Source organism: Lissotriton helveticus, chromosome 7 (assembly GCF_964261635.1).
Source record: "Lissotriton helveticus chromosome 7, aLisHel1.1, whole genome shotgun sequence".
Classification (NCBI taxonomy): domain Eukaryota; kingdom Metazoa; phylum Chordata; class Amphibia; order Caudata; family Salamandridae; genus Lissotriton; species Lissotriton helveticus.
The window spans coordinates 1,668,048,535-1,668,066,661 of NC_136068.1; the positions used below are offsets into that span (position 1 = coordinate 1,668,048,535).

Consider the following 18,127-nt stretch of genomic DNA (forward strand, 5'->3'; position numbering starts at 1 on the left):
AGATTCCAGTCTTACCCTTTCTCCTTGACTTTGTACTAGATTTCTGATTTATGTGATGATTAGCTGGTTGGGAAAGAGTATCTAACGACCTTGTGCAGGGCGTTAAGACTGCATGTAACTATTCAGTTATCAGACCTGCAGTGCTCCTAGTCTTTACCAATGTTACTTGCTCTGTAATCTTTAAAAGGCTTAATTTACTAAATATTTCTCTACGAATTAGACCTCAAAGAGTAACCAAATAGTTTCATGAAAGGGCACGCCCCTTGAATGTGGGCCATGCCCCTTAACTATAGGCCACGCCCCTTAAATGTATGCCACGCCCCTTGAACGTGGGCCACTTTTTTCGTCAGTGCCCGGGCCAAATTGTGATCCCAATCCGACCCTGCATACAAGGTCCTCATTTAATGCAGTTGGAAGGCAGTAAGGTGTACATTTTAGAGTTTAGGTCAAATCCAGTAACTTATCCACTGTTAAAAGAAATACGCGGTACCCCCTCTTAAGGGCAATAGGCAGAGTAGCTGGTGGGTGCTGGACACTTCTGGGACGCTGAAGGGCGCAGACCGGGCTTGCCTTAGGCATTCCTTTGAATGAACAAGTTTGTGAATATTGAGTGGCTGCATGTGCGCGTGAATTACGCTTCATGTTCCGAATCTTTGAATGCATGAGTGTGTGAATATGTGAGTGGATGCATGTGCGCGTGAATTACGCTTCATGTTACGAATCTTTGAATGCATGTGTGTGTGAATATGTGAGTGGATGCATGTGCGATTAAATTACGCTTCATGTTCCGAATCTTTGAATGCATGTGTGTGTGAATATGTGAGTGGATGCATGTGCGATTGAATTACGCTTCATGTTCCGAATCTTTGAATGCACGAGTGTCTGAATATGTGAGTGGCTGCGTCCTGCGTGTGCGATTAAATTACGCTTCATGTTCCGAATCGTTGAATGCATGAGTATATGAATCTGTGAGGGGCTGAATGTGGATGTGTAAGTGACTGAACGTGAAGCAGCACAAACGTGAGGGTGACTTGGAGATTGAGGGACTGCAGGTGTGAGCAAGTGTGTACGCACCCGGAGTGCGTATTATTGGAAATAAGCTCTGCGCTGCAACATTCGTGCTGCAGTGTCTGTAGTCCGAGATGAAGGCTGTGACGCTGCTATGATCTGACGCTCTGCAGCCCACAGGGTGACTGAAGTGCTGCCTCCTGCAGCTCTGACCAGTAAGAGGCAGCCGGTTCCCTTCCGGCCCTCTCCATAGGAACTCCCACAGCTGCAGGGACGCAGGGCCCTTCATGCCCTTGGCAGCGAGATCTCTCTGTATGTTAATGCTGGGGGGAAGGCGATGCTGCAATGCATCAGGTCCTCTTCCTCCTCCCTTCCCCCTCTCCTCCTCCTGAGCGCGCGCACAGCACGCCCGGCTCTCGCTGATATACTCTGCCCGCGCAGGGGCGCATGCCAGGGACAGGTGCCACACAGTAACAGTAACTACCTGGCCAGGTACCACAACCCTGCCGCCCCGGCCAGGTACACAGCCGCGCCGGGCAGACACCTCCACCACAGCGGGCATCTCTGAAGGTCCTTGCGGGGCTGGGCAGCATCTCCTCTGCAGTGCGACCGGAGAGCCACGCGAGTGGAGGGAAAGGAAACAAGCAGATCGGTCTGCGCCAACGGGAGAAGAGGCAGAGGAGGGGTAGAGAGAGAACAGACAAAAAGAGATGATGTGGGATGGACTGTAGATAAGGAGAGGGAGCAGGAAAAGTACAACAAAATACAGAAAGGAGATGATTGTGGGGAGTAGAGAAGAGAGGATATGCAGAAGAGATATTAAAAATTGTCGTCATCCTCTTTAAATCATCCCGAGTTACGCGCGCCGGCAGGGTCCGGCTGCCGGTGACCCTGCAGCGCTGCACCAGCAGCACCAGAGACTTTCCTCACTCACGGTGCGCACGGAGGAGGGCTGCGCACTGGTGAACTTGGAGAACAGCTCGTAGCAGGCTGCACATTCTACCCGGCGAGGCTCGTGTTTGGCATAACAAGGACCCTTATCGGCGCTCCATCCATCCCGCCCCCTGCCTCGGTGAGTCAGGCGGAGTGACAGGCAGGGAAAGTGACGGGGTAGGCTGCAGCTGTGCGGGCGGAGAGATGCCTCACGACGAGCCGGGAAAGTGCCCTGTGCGGGGGACTGGCGCCCACATCACCACCCGCGGGCTCCTCCTAAGCCATCCTTTCATCCGCTCGACGCTGCGCTCTGCTGCCTGTTGAGCCGAGGGTCGCGGGTGCCCGTCATCGAAGGGGAGGCGGGAGGGGTGCCACGTCACCCTGCCGCAACATTTTCCGGGGTGCCGCTGCCCGGTGCGTGCAAGAGCAGTGGCGGAAATCAATGGCGAACGGCGTGAAACGATTGGGAGCCCTAACCACCGGCGCAGGAGCGCGCAACGCTTGCACGAATAACGCCAGAGATGCGCACGACTGAGCCCGCAGTGCGCAGCAAGACTGAAGTATTCCAAAGTCATCCTCGCCGAGCTGAGCCCCTCACGCAAGGTCCTGCCTCTTGGGGTCGTAAGAGTACCTTGCCCCTGTCCGCTGCCATACTCACGTCTGAATGGAATGTGGTACAACTGTGGGGGCGCAAAAGTGTTCCACAAGCTCCAGCGGTACATACTGCTACCTGACTGCGCTCTCAAGCAAGACCAGGCGAGCAGGGGCACCACCAAGCCCTCAACTTGGCGACCAGAAAGGTGAGGAAACTGCAGCCTTTCCGAAGGTGGTGAGAGAACACTTGACTGAAGGGCTTATCCTGGTTAGTTTTTGACCCCCTCGACTTTCAAGCCCGAACCTCTTTCTTCCCACCCCCACACAAAAAAAGTGCCAAAGTTTTGAAGCCAAAGAGAATTCCAGAAGAGTGGGGCCTTAACTTTGAATGTCAGACTCCTTGCCAGACACCTGAACCAGAAGGCATTGGCCAGACGAGGAACGCTGTCTAGCGACCACACACCATTGGCTCTCGAGCTCCCGACTCCACCAGGCACCGTACAAAATTGTGAGAAGAAGCTTTCGTAAGCTCGTAGTTAAATCATATTTCTACCAAAAACACAAGGGGCGTTTATCTGCGGATCGCACTGGAGTGACTTCACGGGAGTTCCGGGTCAGTGGAGCCCGACCTTCCCAGCACTCGTTGGTTCTGGGCGGAAGCAAAGTCTTGCACCATCGTACTCTGGACGTGGACAGTGAGAGGACCAGCTGACCCAGCTTGGGAATCCTGTCCGGGTGACTTGTGGCCGGCCGAGGAGCCGTGCCTGCACTGTGTCTATAAATACACCTGCCTTGAAGGGTCCCATTGCAAGGGATCGACTGGCACTCTCGCGCAGGCGCGGTTCAAGGGGTCGAGAGGTAACTGCAGTGGGACGTCAGAACCGAACTCCTAAGAAACATTCTCAGGTGCCAAGGGTCCCAGGGGGCACGCAGCCCTGGATCGAGAATTTACAGGGAATACCAGCTGAAAGGTCAAAGGTCGCGGAGCCTCGGCCTGGTGATTGCTGGGGGCGATCATGGCAGCGTCTGTACTGTTTCTACTGTGCCTCGTCATGGGTGAGTACACGAGACTTCATGCGTGTATAACTGGGGGACACGTTTTGTCACACAGAGATAGTCTAATTTGGCATACGGGTGGACAGAGGTATTTAAAAGCACATACAAGACGAAAAACGTCTCCAAACTTTCCAAAAGAGTACAATTCTTCTAAAACAAGTTAAACATGCGTTAGGGTGGTGGGGGGCTGCGGGGAAAAGCTGGGTCTAATTCCCACCGAGCAGTCTTCTCAAGGGCCATAGTCCTGGCGTCTTCTCCACTTGATAACCCATTCTGTGATTCTGAGCAAATCGCTTTACCTTCCAAGTCCTAAAGCGGGATCAAACTGAATGGAAAGCTGTTTTACAAATGGCTCATTCGAGTGCGTTTGCCAACATGGGGGGATGACTGGAGGCACATGCACAGAGTGTATATTGGTCATTTGATTGAAGGGTGGCCCAAGTCATTCAAAAGTAACATGAAGCAGACACTTAACGCGGCATGTGATGTATATGAGCACGGTATGTGAAACCTGTCCAGATATCTATCCCTCGTCCATTGTGGACAAACAACCCTCCCCCCCCCCTCCACCCTGCTGCTCCATGACGCAGAATATTTTCACTGAGATTCTTACAAACTCAAGAGAGGCGGTCACAGGCCCACAATCACTCGGTGGAAGTGGGCCTGTCCCTGCCTGCTACGTTGCAACAACTGCAGTGGGATGCCAGGAGGCAGCGTAGTCCATTTTACTTTCTTGGGCCCCAGGGGGCCCTGGGGCAGTTCTGTAGTGGGACACCTCCCCTAGTCCCTTTCCGTCCCTGTGCGCAGAGGCCTCGAAACGTTGTGCTGGTGCCCTGGAGGCAATGATCGAAGTGCAGGTACCCCTCCTATGATCCGTGTTTGCGCCGGAGATGTGCTGGTCTCTCCCTTCAAAGGTCGCACATCTCTGCCGAGAAGTGCCGGCACCCTCCCTTTCAAACTACAGAAGTGACGGCACCCCTCCTATAATCCGTGATTGTGATTGAGAAGTGCTGGTCTCTCCTATCTGAGGTCGTGCATCTCTGCCGAGAAGTGCTGGTACCTTCCCTTTCAAATGACAGAAGTGCAGGGACTCTGTACCCGGAAGTGCCTGTCCATTTAAAGCACTGCCTGTACAGAACTAAAATGTGCTTTTCCGGCCGCAGTTGAGTCGCAGTGGCGCCAGTGAAGACGCTTGCAACAAAGGTCAGCAAAACCTGGGGTTCTGAAGTTTACTTTGGACTGCGCCGGCCCCTCTGTAGATGGCATAATGGATGCGTCGAACTTTGAGCAGTTCTTGCAAAAAGAATCCAAGTGAATGGGCTAACTGTCATCTCGGTAGTGGCGCAGCGTCCCGAGAGACGCGAGAGTAAAATAGCTGTGGCTTCAGAGATCCCCTTTTCCCAGAGGTACCCCAAATACCTAACGAAGAAGTATACGAAGAAAACGAATCTGCAGGGTTGGTTACGTGTTACAAATAGCAAGGAAAGGCTACGAGCTGAGGTACTTACACATTCATCACGAGGAAGAGGAGGACGATGAAGACTACATACACACTGGAACATTTGTGCATTTTCATTTCCGAAAAATAAAATTTGCGATCGCTACAATAATAATAATAATAATAATCCACATTTGTATAGCGCACAATCACCCGTTAGGGTCTCTAGGCGCTGGGGGGCCGTCGGGAAGATTAAGCAAGCTATTGCCCAGAGTCGCATGGTGCTGGGCTAACCTGCCGCCGGAGCGGGGGATCGAGCCCTGATCCCCAGATTCCAGCGTCAGTCGCCCTGGCCGCGGCGCCACACCTCTCCCACAATAAATATGGTCAGAGGTGAAAGCTGGAAGGCCGAGTTATTCTCAAGGTTGCAATTGGCCGAGTTATGTCATCTCCCTTTAATTCAGTTGATTTTTCCACCAGACGCAGCACGGAAAGACTCAACGCCAGCGCAGAGTGCTTTTTAAAAACATTTCATATGTTTATTTCTATACACCCATTACCAGTTAAACGGAGTAACTAATTGCGTGAATGTTAAAAGGGCACCTCTGCAGTGTATTGTACCACTGTAGTAAATGACTTTTTTTGTGTCTGCCATTAGACGCATTGTTTTGAGGCATCAGTGTTAGTGACGTGATTGCGGGTATTTTACATCACCAGAGTAAAAGCGTAGCTCTGCTGTGACGCAATCCTAGTGTGATGTCACAGAAACATTCTGTCCGCGTCATACTCTTTCACGCAACAGAAAGCAGGATGAACAATTGTTGTCACGCTTTGTATGAATGATAGAAACTGTGGTTGTCTAGTTTGACAAGCAGCCGCTTACAAATGACGTCATCGGCGTCTCTCAAGCTGAGAATGGCTGCTCTGGTGACGCTCAGTCTTGCTGAAAGGCGAACCAGTGATGTTTAGCATACGATTTGCACTGGAGGTAGACAGCCTAGAAACGAACTACACAGGTGTCATGTGTACGGATCTGTGCTTTCATATTACGGTTGGATGTATAAGCAGACACGTCACTTTCCCTCCTCCTGTCACCGGACGTAAGGCCTTGCTTCAGCACCAGCCCACACTCCTCTAGCGGACCAGGCATTTCGTCACATCCGTGGAGTGTTTGCACCGTCCTGCCCCGGACGCGCCCTGCTTGCATACATTACCAGCGTGCTGGCCCTTCACAGTTCATGTGACGCTGCCGAGGGGGCATCTCTTAACACTAAACCTCTTTAGTTTCGAAACGTTAAACTGATCTTTTTAAAACTGTGTGATATATTTGTGTGTGACAAACTGCTTACTCTCACCTCGATCTAGGAGGTCCCACCGCTCTCCCTGACTCTGTGCAGCCGAGCTAAACGCTGCCACAGACAGGCTTTGTTTCCTTTTCGTGCCGCCATCGGCGAGCCTGAATAGAGGCCACGCCCACTGCACGAGGCCACGCCCCCACGCCCTCCTCCGGTATAAAATCATGTGCAACGCTCGGACGCGCAGCAGACGGGCGCAGCGGGCGCGCCGTCAGCGCGCCGAAGGCGCGCCAAAGGCAAGCCCGTCTGGGCCCGTCCGGGACCAGCCGGACCTAGGCCCAGGATCTCTGCCGGTTTCAGCGCAGGCCCGCGTAGTGTACACTAGTGAAACACTTCGGGCCCTCAACCAGGAAAAAAATCATGACTGCCATTATGTCCATACTGTAGGTAGGTCCTTTGTTAACTGCGCGTGCTGTAACCCAGCCTCATCCCCCTCGGGAAAGCCGGGATTACAGAGCGGCCTCCTTAACTGCCGCTCCCTCCCCAAACATGCGCAGGAAATCAACCTGATGATACAAGACCAGGGCCTGGACGTCCTATACCTCACAGAAACCTGGCTTTCTGCTAGCACGGACGCAGATATTGTCAATGCCCTTCCCCCAGGCTATCTTATCCAAACCTTACATAGACCTAAAGGGAGAGGAGGGGGGGTGGCAATTATCCATAGAGAACAGCTTACGTGCCGGATCAGCAATGCCAACATCATAGATTGCGAAAGTTGCCACTTCTCACTCCAAATTTCCCCGGGACACTCCATTTTAGGATTACTAATTTACCGCCCTCCGGGAACATCAGGGAAGTTCATTAACGCCCTCACTGACACAGTGTCACAATTAGCCTCCTCTGCCTCGAATTTTCTTCTTGTGGGTGATCTCAATCTTCACCTTAATGACCCCGTAGACTCTCCAGCTTCGGATTTCCTTCAGGACCTGAAGTCATTAAATATCCGACTGGTCAACAAAGAGCCTACCCATGATAAAGGTCACCTTCTGGACCCGGTTCTGACCAACATCGCGGATATTTCCTCAGATCCCCCCATCTTTCTTCCGTGGTCAGATCACTGTCTGGTCCCCTTTTCCTGCCCCCACACCATAGCACCCCTCCAACTGCCCAAAATCCAAGTGAAGGGCCGACGCTGGCACAAGCTGGATTCAGTTGAATGGGCTGGCTTACTAGCAGACTCTACCCCTATTCTCTCCACGGACCCGGCCACGGCCAATGAACAATTTAACTTCTGGGTCACATCCTCCCTGGATAAACTTCTCCCTAATACCACCACTCTTAAACATACTAAAAGAGTGGCCCCTGCCCCCTGGTACACTCCGGCTCTTAAATCTCTGCGTCAGGAGTGCAAGAGAACGGAACGCTCCTGGAGGAAGGACAAGTCGTATGAAAACAAGAAAGCTTACCAAATTGCATCGCAAAACTATAAAATTACCATCCGTAAAACCAAAAGTCTTTTCTACCAAGAAAGAATAGAAAACTCCACGAGCTCCAGTAAGGAATCTTTTATCATTTTAAAAGAACTCCTCAAAGTCCCTGACCCGGGACCCAGAGATCCCCCAGACCCTAAAACTGATGAGGAGAAATGCCACAAGCTAGCGGAATTCTTCAAGGAGAAAATCCAAATGATCCTCGACTCCATTCCATCCACGACTTCGAGCGAGGGAAAAGACACAAGCACACCTCTCACCCCCCCATGTCTCACTTCCTGGGAACAGGTGACAGCTAAAGAAGTAGAAGACACGATGCAAGTCATCAAAAGCGGATCACCCAGAGATCCTGCCCCTTTACGTATCCTCAAAAGGGTAGCACCCACGATCACCCCCCTCCTCACCGACCTTATCAATAACTCTCTCCAATCAGGAGTTGTCCCCCCCAGCTGGAAATCGGCAGTTGTCAAGGCACTACTAAAAAAACCTTCCCTTGACCCTGCCGACCTGGCAAACTACAGACCTATTTCCCTCCTCCCGGGAACGAGTAAAATCGCGGAAAAACTGGTGAACAGGAAGCTTTCACAATTTTTGGAGAACAACAACTGTCTTAAAAGCTCACAGACGGGATTCCGCCCCGGGCAAGGTACCGACATCGCCCTTCTCATGGCAGTGGAGGAGGCCAGAGCACTTTTAGACGAAGGGGGATCAGTGGCAGTGATCCTCCTCGATCTTAGCGCGGCCTTCGACACCGTCAACCATCAGCTCCTTATCCAACGACTTAGGAGCGTCGGCGTCGGAGGAATGGCTTTGTCCTGGATAGCGTCCTTTCTGAGTCAGCGCTCCTTTCAAATCTGGGAGAATAACACCTGCTCCTCCGACATCCCCCTCCAATGTGGCGTGCCTCAGGGCTCCTCCCTGAGCCCCACATTATTTAACATCTACATGTCCCCCTTGGAGGAGGTTGTAATTCCGTTCGGAGTGAGCATCGTCAGCTATGCGGACGACACCCAGTTAGTGGTATCCCTCTCGCACCCTAAACAACAACCTGCAGACCTTTACAACTGTCTCACGCAGATACAAGGGTGGATGAACAGATCGTCTCTGAAGCTCAACGGAGCAAAGACTGACATTCTCCTCCTTGGTCAGAAGGGACCCACTTCACTCCAAGACATCTGGCCCCCCTGCTTAGGCCCTCTCCCGGATTCGAAACCAGAGGTGAAGAGCCTGGGCGTCTGGCTCGACAAAGAGCTATCATTCACAACACAGGCACAAAAGGTTGCCGGGATGTGTTTTGGGCTGCTCAGGTCAATTCGGAAGATCCTGCCCTTACTCCCTCTCAACTCCCAAAAACTTCTGATTCAAGGCCTGATTCTCTCCAGGCTTGACTTTAGCAACTCCATTTATCTTGGGGCCCCGGAGGCAACCCTGAACAAACTTCAAAGGGTCCAAAACACAGCGGCCCGGATCCTCACTAACACCCCCGCCAGAGTCTCGGCCAAACCAGCTCTGAAGCGCCTCCATTGGCTCCCGGTGAGAGAACGGGTAAAGTTCAAAGCCCTCTGCCTGGCACACAGGCTGACCCAAAATACTGGCCCCTCAGGACTAAAAAAATTTATCAAATCCTATAAAGCCCCCAGATCCCTCCGATCCGATCAGGAACATCTAATCGTCATCCCTAGAGTCAGAAAGGCTCGAACTGGAGGCAGGCGCTTCTCGGTCCATACCGCACGCCTCTGGAATGCCCTCCCTCACCATCTGAGAACTGAACCTATCTACTTAAGGTTCAGGAAGCTACTGAAAACTCACCTCTTCCCTTAAACTTCCCTCTCCCCCCCGCTGACCCGCCAGGGGTACTGATCCTAGCGCTGGGATACCCACGGGTGACTACGCGCTCTATAAAATTAAATAATAATAATAATAATAATCTTCCTCCTTTGCTTTAAGAGCTGAGCAGGTACGCGTAAACCTTTGTTTGATCAGGGCCCTTCCATCTATTATTGGACCTACCAAGTCTCGATTGCAATATAAGGGGGGCACGCTGGTGCATTATGGGTTGTGAAGTCCAGCTCGCCTTCTAGCCTTCGCCGGTGACGTTGCCCGAAGCTCATGTCTCCTTGCTTGTATTTCAGTACATTGCCGCTATCCGGGTCATGTCAAGGGAGGGATCGAACCTGAGCGCTCAAGGGCAGGGCCGAGAGGCCAGTCTCAGAAACCGGAAAGCACGAATGTCCAGTCTTCCTGCAAGGACAGGTCTGGAAGGCAGGCTGGTCTCCGATGCCTGATCCCGTCTCCGGCTCCGCCCCGCCCCCACTGCTCCAAAGCAATCTGTGGAGGAGACCAGAATATGTACCACACTGAGGCCTATCAAGGGCAGTTCAACGGGGCATTGATTGGTGGGCAGGCTTGATGGGCGGACCAGTAGGTTTGAGGAATAGAGTGGTCAAGAATGAGTGCCTTTGGAGCAGGAAGGACTGCTGAGAGAAGAAACAAGGCAGCAGGGGTGGGTATGTGACTAGGTTGCCATATACTCCCCTGGGTGCCCCTGATGCTAGGGGGTGTTTTATTATGGTACCACGTCATTGGCATTCATTTAATCCATCTCTGAATGATGAAAGGCAGCCTGGACATACAGGGATTAGTCAATGGTCACAGGAACACACAGAGCCCTGGAGTGGACGCAGTGTTTACCTATCACCAGAATCGATTAGGGAATGCCTTGGGAGACCGGTGACTGCTTTTAGAGAAGGACGAAAGGCCGTGGGGTAGGGAGCCTTGCCTGGGCAGTAGGGAGGGAGGCATGCCTGGGCAGTAGGGAGGGAGGCATGCCTGGGCAGTAGGGAGGGAGGTATGCCTGGGCAGTAGGGAGGGAGGCATGCCTTGGGTGTAGGGAGGAGGTATGCAAGGGCAGTGGGAGGCTTACCTGGAGAGTAGGAAGGCATGTCTGGAGAGTAGAAAGGCATGCCAGGGGGTTAGGGAGGTATGCCTAGGGTGTAGGGTGGCATGCCTGGGGAGTAGGGAGGCATGTCTGGTTTGTAGGGTGGCATGCCTGGGGAGTAGGGAGGCATGTCTGGTTTGTAGGGAGGCATGCCTGGGGAGTAGGGAGGCATGTCTGGTTTGTAGGGAGGCATGCCTGGGGAGTAGGGAGGCATGTCTGGTTTGTAGGGTGGCATGCCTGGGGAGTAGGGAGGCATGTCTGGTTTGTAGGGAGGCATGCCTGGGGAGTAGGGAGGCATGTCTGGTTTGTAGGGAGGCATGCCTGGGGAGTAGGGAGGCATGTCTGGTTTGTAGGGAGGCATGCCTGGGGAGTATGGAGGCATGTCTGGTTTGTAGGGAGGCATGCCTGGGGAGTAGGGAGGCATGTCTGGTTTGTAGGGAGGCATGCCTGGGGAGTAGGGAGGCATGTCTGGTTTGTAGGGAGGCATGCCTGGGGAGTATGGAGGCATGTCTGGTTTGTAGGGAGGCATGCCTGGGGAGTAGGGAGGTATGCATGGGAAGTGGGAGGCATGCCTGGAGAAGAAATGCCTGGAGAGTAGGAAGGTATGCCAGGGGAGTAAGGAGGTATGCCTGGGGAGTAGGGAAACATGCACGGGGAGTAGGGAGGCATGCCTGGGAAGTAGGGAATCATAACTGGGGAGTAGGGAGGCATGTCTGGTTTGTAGGGAGGCATGCCTGGGGTGTAGGGAGGTATGCCTGAGCAGTAGGAAGGAATGCTTGGGGAGTGGAAAGGCATGCCATTGGAGTAGGAAGGTACACCTGTGGAGAAGGAAGGCATGCTTGGAGAGCAGGAGTCATTCCTGGAAGTAGGAAGGGATGTCTTGGGTGTAGGAAGGCATGGCTGGGCAGTAGGAAGGCACGCCTGGGCTGTACGAAGGCACGTCGTGGGTGTAGGAATGCACACTGGGGCAGTAGGGAGGCATTCAGGGGCAGTAGGGAGGCATGCCTGGGCAGTAGGGAGGCATGCCTGGGCAGTAGGGAGGCATGCTTGGGCAGTAGGGAGGCATGCCTGAGTTGTAAGAATTGTGCTACGCAGACAAATGATGGACGGAATGCTGAATAAATCATACATTAACCCCCAGTCAAGAGATCTAGGTTAAATCCATCATTCTTTTGCTCACCATCCCACCCCAGTTTAGACCCAGCCATATGCAAATCAGTCTCGACCCTGTTCTTTATGGGAATAGTCCAGCCCGAACTGCCAAGCCAGGCCCTCCCTGGACCGGTCCGGGAACAAGCATCTTGGGAGTGGTTTCAGGATATAAGGAAGGCACACCAGGGCAGTAGGGAGCATGGCTGGGCAGTAGGGTGGCATGCCTGGGCAGTAGGGAGGCATGCCTGGGTTGAAAGAAGGCAACCTGGACAGTAGGAAGGCACAACTGTGGAGTAGGGAGGCCCACCTGGGGAGTAAAGAGGCCTGCCTGGGGTGCAGGAAGGCATGCCTGGGGGAGGGAGCCATACCAGGGGAGTAGGAGGCATGCCTTGGGTGTAGAAAGGTATGCCTAGGGTGTAGGAAGAAATGTCATGGGAGTAGGAAGGCACGCCTGGGCAGTCAGGAGGCACGCCTAGGGAGTAGGAAGACACGCCAGTAGTGTTGGAAGGAATGTCTGGGATTTAGTAAGGCATGCCTGGGGAGTAAGAAGGCATGCCTGGGGAGTAGGAAGGCATGCCTAGGGAGGTAGGAAGGTACGCCTGGGCAGTGGGAAGTCTCCCCTGGAGAGTAGGAAGACACGCATGAGGTGTAGGAAGACGCCTAGGAAGTAGGAAGGCATGTCTGGGGAGTAGGAAGGTATGCCTGGGGAGTAGGGAGGCCCACCTGGGGAGTAAGGAGGCCCGTATAGGGTGCAGGAAGGCATGCCTGGGGAGTAGGAAGGCACGCCTGGGGAGTGGGAAGGCACGTCTATGGAGTAGGACGGCACGCCTAGGGAGTAGAAATGCATGCCTGGGAATAGGGAGGCCCGCCTGGGGAGTAGGGAGGCCCACCTGGGGAAAAGGAGGCCCCTGGGGTGCAGGAAAGCACGCCTGGGGTGTAGAAAGGCACGTCTGGGGAGTGGAAGGCATGCCTGGGGAGTAGGAAGGTACACCTGGGGAGTAGGAAGGTACGCCTGGGCAGTGGGACATCACGCCTGGGGATTAGGACGTTACACCTGGGTGTAGGAAGACACGCCTGGGGTGTAGGAAGAGGCCTGGCAATAGGAAGGCACGCCTGGGAAGTAGGAAGTCTCGCCTAGGGAGTAGGAAGGCATGACTAAAGTGTAGGATGGCACGCCTGGAATGTAGGCAGGCACACCTGGGGTGCAGGACATCACACCTGGGAGTAGAAAGGTATGCCTGGGGAGTAGGGAGCCTCTCCTGGACAGTAGGGAGGCACGTCTGGGCAGTTGGAAGGCAAGCCTGGGGAAGAGGAAGGTAAGCCTGAGGAGTAGAAAGGCACACCTGAAGAGTAGGCTGGCACGTCTGGGGAGTAGGAAGACATGCCTCGGGAGTAGGAGGCATCCCTGAGGTGTAGGAAGGCATCCCTGGGGTGTAGGAAGGTAGGTCTGGACAGTAGAAAGATATGCCTGGGAGACTTGGTGTGTAGGAAGGCACCCCTGGGCAGTAGGAAGACATACCTGTGGAGTAGTAGGCATGCTTGTGGATTAGGAAGGGATGCCCAGAGAGTAGAGAGGTTTGTCTGGGGCTTATGGGGCTTATGAGTCATCCTTGGGGAGTAGGAAGGAATGCCTGGGGAGTAGGAAGGCATGTCTAGGCAGTAGGAGGCATGTCTGAGGAGTAGATATGCATGCCTGGGGAGTAGGGATGCATGCCTGGGGAGTAGGGAGGCATGCCTGGGGAGTAGGGATGCATGCCTGGGGAGTAGGGAGGCATGCCTGGGGAGTAGGGATGCATGCATGGGGAGTAGGGATGCATGCCTGTGGAGTAGGCATGGATGCCTGGGGAGTAGGCATGCATGCCTGGGAGTAGGAAGGCATGCCTGGGGAGTAGGGAGGCATGTCTAGGCAGTAGGAGGCATGCCAGAGGAGTAGATATGCATGCCTGGGGAGTAGGCATGCATGCCTGGGGAGTAGGAAGACATGCCTGGGGAGTAGGCATGGATGCCTGGGGAGTAGGCATGCATGCCTGGGAGTAGGAAGGCATGCCTGGGGAGTAGGGAGGCATGTCTAGGCAGTAGGAGGCATGCCAGAGGAGTAGATATGCATGCCTGGGGAGTAGGCATGCATGCCTGGGGAGTAGGAGGCATGCCCGAGGAGTAGATATGCATGCCTGGGGAGTAGGCATGCATGCCTGGGGAGTAGGAAGACATGCCTGGGGAGTAGGCATGGATGCCTGGGGAGTAGGCATGCATGTCTGGGAGTATGAAGGCATGCCTGGGGAGTAGGGAGGCATGTCTAGGCAGTAGGAGGCATGCCAGAGGAGTAGATATGCATGCCTGGGGAGTAGGAAGACATGCCTGGGGAGTAGGCATGGATGCCTGGGGAGTAGGAAGGCATGCCTGGGAGTATGGAGGTATTCATAGGGAGTAGGGAGGATTGCCTTAAGAAATAGAAGCGCTTCCTTGCAACTTAGAACATTTTCTTCAAGAGAAAGATAAAGTGCACTGAGAGAAGGAAGGTATGCTTTGGGAAATGCTGGGCTGCACTCAGAAAAGGAAGGAATTTCACAAGAGAATGAAGAATTACGTCGGGAGAAGGACACCTTGCCTCGGGACTTCCTTGGGAAGAAATTAATGCGTTCAGAAATCGAAAGATTTCCTTGAGATACAAAAGGATCTTCAAAAGGTACTAACTGATCTGGAAAAAGGAAGAAATACTTTAGGAGAAGGAAAGATTGAAGATTTTCTTGGTAGAAGATGGGATTTCTCTGGGAGAAGGAAGGATTTCTTTGATGGAAGAAAGTGTTGCTTCCATGAAAAGGAGATTTTCTTGATGAATAAGATTAATAGCTTTTTTGTAGAGCGTGAGATTGACTTTAAGGAAATCAGTGATTGCACAGGGAAAGGGTGGATGGTATTTAGAAAAACATTTAGAGTTGCCCTGGGAGCAGGATGACCTGCGACGGACTCTGCTTGAGCGCGAGCCTCCCAGGACCACCTCCTTGCCATAAATCTCCTGGTTCCAATCCAGGCTGGCTGCCTCCAGGGCCCGCTTTATTTATCGCCTCATCATATTTTATGTGCTGCATCACTACAAAATGTATATAATTCAAAGGCGTCTTTAGGTGGTTTTAATACATTCTTTTACTGACCTGTCTGTCCATACTCTATAGAATTGTACATGATGGGATGCGGTCAGTGCTGAACACTCACCCAGATTCCAATCACCCACCCTGAGTCACACATTAGTACAAAGGGACCAAGATAAATTACTCACGCACAAATTGTTAAACACAAGCCATGGAAAACATACAAAACCAGCACATACACTCATACACACTGTGACAAACACGGGCGTGCCCACACACAATCACACACACTCACACAAATACATATACACTTGCTAAGCGACACTCTCACGTATAAAAACAATTGACCCAGCTTACACACAAACACAGTGATGTATAAAATAGGCAAGCACAGACATATGAACCAGCTAACTACTTTTATGCATGGCTTTCAAGCTTGCATTAGAGGAACAACTAAATCTAATTGGAAACAGCCAAGCCATTATTTCATTTTCGTTCTAGCACAAACAAATCTATTGTGTCAGCGATTCAAAAATTCTTATTTAACCGCATGCGCGCTAGCGGTTTTCCCGCTGTGCGCTGACTTTTGCGGAAAACCGCGTTACATGACGAGCTCAGCCCGTCATGAGCGTACGAGAGGCATAACTCATGATGAGCTGAGCTCGTCATGAGCGTAGAAGGGGTTAAGGAAATCTGCCTTTTCTGCATGGTCACCCAGGATTTTTCACCTTTGCTGGACCCTATTTTCGTTGCTGACTTTAGGTCTGTGTGCAGTTTACCCCGGCTAACCATAGTAAAGTACCTGTGCTCTCACTTTAAACATTGGCATACTCCTAACTGGCATATTTACTTTGCCTATAAGTCACTAGGATATGCTTTGAAGTGGACCCAGGTCATGGAAGTTAAATGCTATTAGTGAACAGCAGCACCGATTGTGGCATCCACTACAGTGGCAAAACATGTCTGCAGGCCTACCATCGCAGCCTGACTGTAGCAGTTCAAAAACTGAAATTCGACCTATAAAAATAATTTATTGTGATAGGTCAAAATCTCCCTATTAAATATTAATAAATCATCCCTATGTAGGTCTTGTAGCCCACAATAAAGGCTGACCTGACTGGACAGAGATGAATACTCTGAATTCAGCAGAAAATGCGGATGGGTTTGTGCGCGTCCTTTTGACAACACATTGTCAACTCCTGCTTGACTTGTCTGTTGAGCAACTTGTAACACTTGGAGCACACTTGAAAGAGAGAGAGCAGGATGCCAAGACAATTGTAGCATGTCTACTGCCTGGTTGCTGGAGGAGAACATTGCTTCTGTCCTACCAGACATCATTGAGTCTCTAAATGCCTCCCTTGAGGTCGTGGGGGCTTTGGAAATGTACTCCTGAGGCGGATTGGGACATAAAAGACCAAGAGCCTGATTTAGATCTTGGTGGACGTGTTACTCCTTCAAAACAGTGACTGATATCCCATCCACCAAAATAGAAATCATGTAAGATATAATGGGATTTATATTTCGGCGGACGAGATATCCGTCACCGTTGTGATGGGGTAACTTGTGGGCGAAGATCTAAGTCAGACCCTATGTCAGAAAGTAATATCTTTGACCGGGAAATACCTGACTGGTGTATACTGTCCGCGTTCCAGCTCGGCTGGCCTCAAATTGAGCCTAGGTGCTGGTCTACCAGGACCATTGATTATCAACAGCACATTGAGCTTTTTGGTGCTGGTTATGCTCAAAACTTAAAAAATCATATCCCCAGTCCCCCTTATTGGACCTTTGTCATTTAGGTATGATTTTGTTTATAACAATTTTCCAGTCTAGTTTAGGATTGTTATTATTTTGCATTTTGACTTTATTACTTGTTTCATACTGCTTAAACACTTTACACACTGCCATAAGTTAAGCCTCTCTGCACTGTACTATAGCTGCTTAGGAGTTAAGCTCAGATAAATTTGGCAACTCAGAGGATTCAACCTGAGGAGGTTTGTAATTATTCATTGAGGCGGGTAGTTACCCACCCCAAATATTAATCCAATCTCTTACACTTAATACCTACTGTATTAAGCTAATAAAAAACAGTTCCCAAGTATGGATTTCACTGTAAAAGTCATAACGTATCCTTCCTTTGGTAGTGGGGTTTAGGAGTGGAGCAAGACAATCTCGCAATGGGGGGCAGTAAGTCCATAAGCCTCCGCGCATTCACTTGCCAAAGCTGTACCTCCCAATAAAATACACCATTGGTGCAAGTTTTTACAGTGCAAAATGTATGGGTGTTTATTATATATTGCACACTTTCATGATGTATGAGGACATTAGAGTAGGCATCTGCCCATGCTAGAAACCGGGCAGTGCACAATGGTGTTTTGTATAATTTACACACAATAGCAAGCCTAAGTAGTATTATCCCTTCTCGGTTATTTAGCAAAAAGGAAAAACAATGACAGCACAACCTTTTGTCTTCAAATAATTCCTTTTGAGTGTTGAAAAAGAGTGCAGGAAGTGTGAGAAAGAGCTAGAGATATAAACAAACAAAAAAATTACAATGAACACACTGATGGATGTAAATAAACATCTAGACAAACCAAAGCGCACACATCATCTTATTTTTTCAAAAGAGCTCGGATAAACGCGGTTTCTCCTTCACTTCTTTGCAGACTTCGCTCATGGCTTCACTCTATTCATCACTTATCTCAGCCTCTGCAAGATATCATAACATCGTTCAACCTCACCCACTGAAATAAAACTGATGACACTCAAGTGTTCTTAGAACTAGAACAATTCTTAGCACAAGTAGTGATCAGCGGATGTTGTGAAATCACCTAAATCCTGGCTCCAAAAACACTGAGAGCTTTAAATGTGGAAAGTACAATGAGCACAATCCCACTATCTGTCAGCAACCTGAATTTAGAGTACCACTGAACCCTATTACAGAACCGAGAAATCTGTGAGTGATCATTGACCCCAGTCCCATCCATGTTCCACAGGTACACTAAGTGCCCACATTCTGCTTCTTCACTATGAAGGATGGTGTCACATTTTTCCACAGCTTACTTTTTGGAACACAATATGGGGCCACTATTGCCTTGGTTCTCTCCCGTCATGATTATGACTTGGTTCTCTCA

The 18,127-nt window shown here is 51.3% G+C and overlaps 1 protein-coding gene across 1 annotated transcript in view; it reads left to right on the plus strand.

Annotated features, from left to right (window-relative positions):
• Positions 1-1,836: 1,836 nt before the first annotated feature.
• SCN1B (sodium voltage-gated channel beta subunit 1) overlaps positions 1,837-18,127 on the plus strand; it is a 465,938-nt gene continuing 449,647 nt past the window's right edge. Inside the window, exon 1 of the mRNA XM_078655363.1 lies at positions 1,837-3,591. Coding sequence (XP_078511489.1) covers positions 3,552-3,591 — 40 coding nt within the window. The 5' untranslated portion in view covers positions 1,837-3,551. The remainder of the gene's footprint in view (positions 3,592-18,127) is intronic.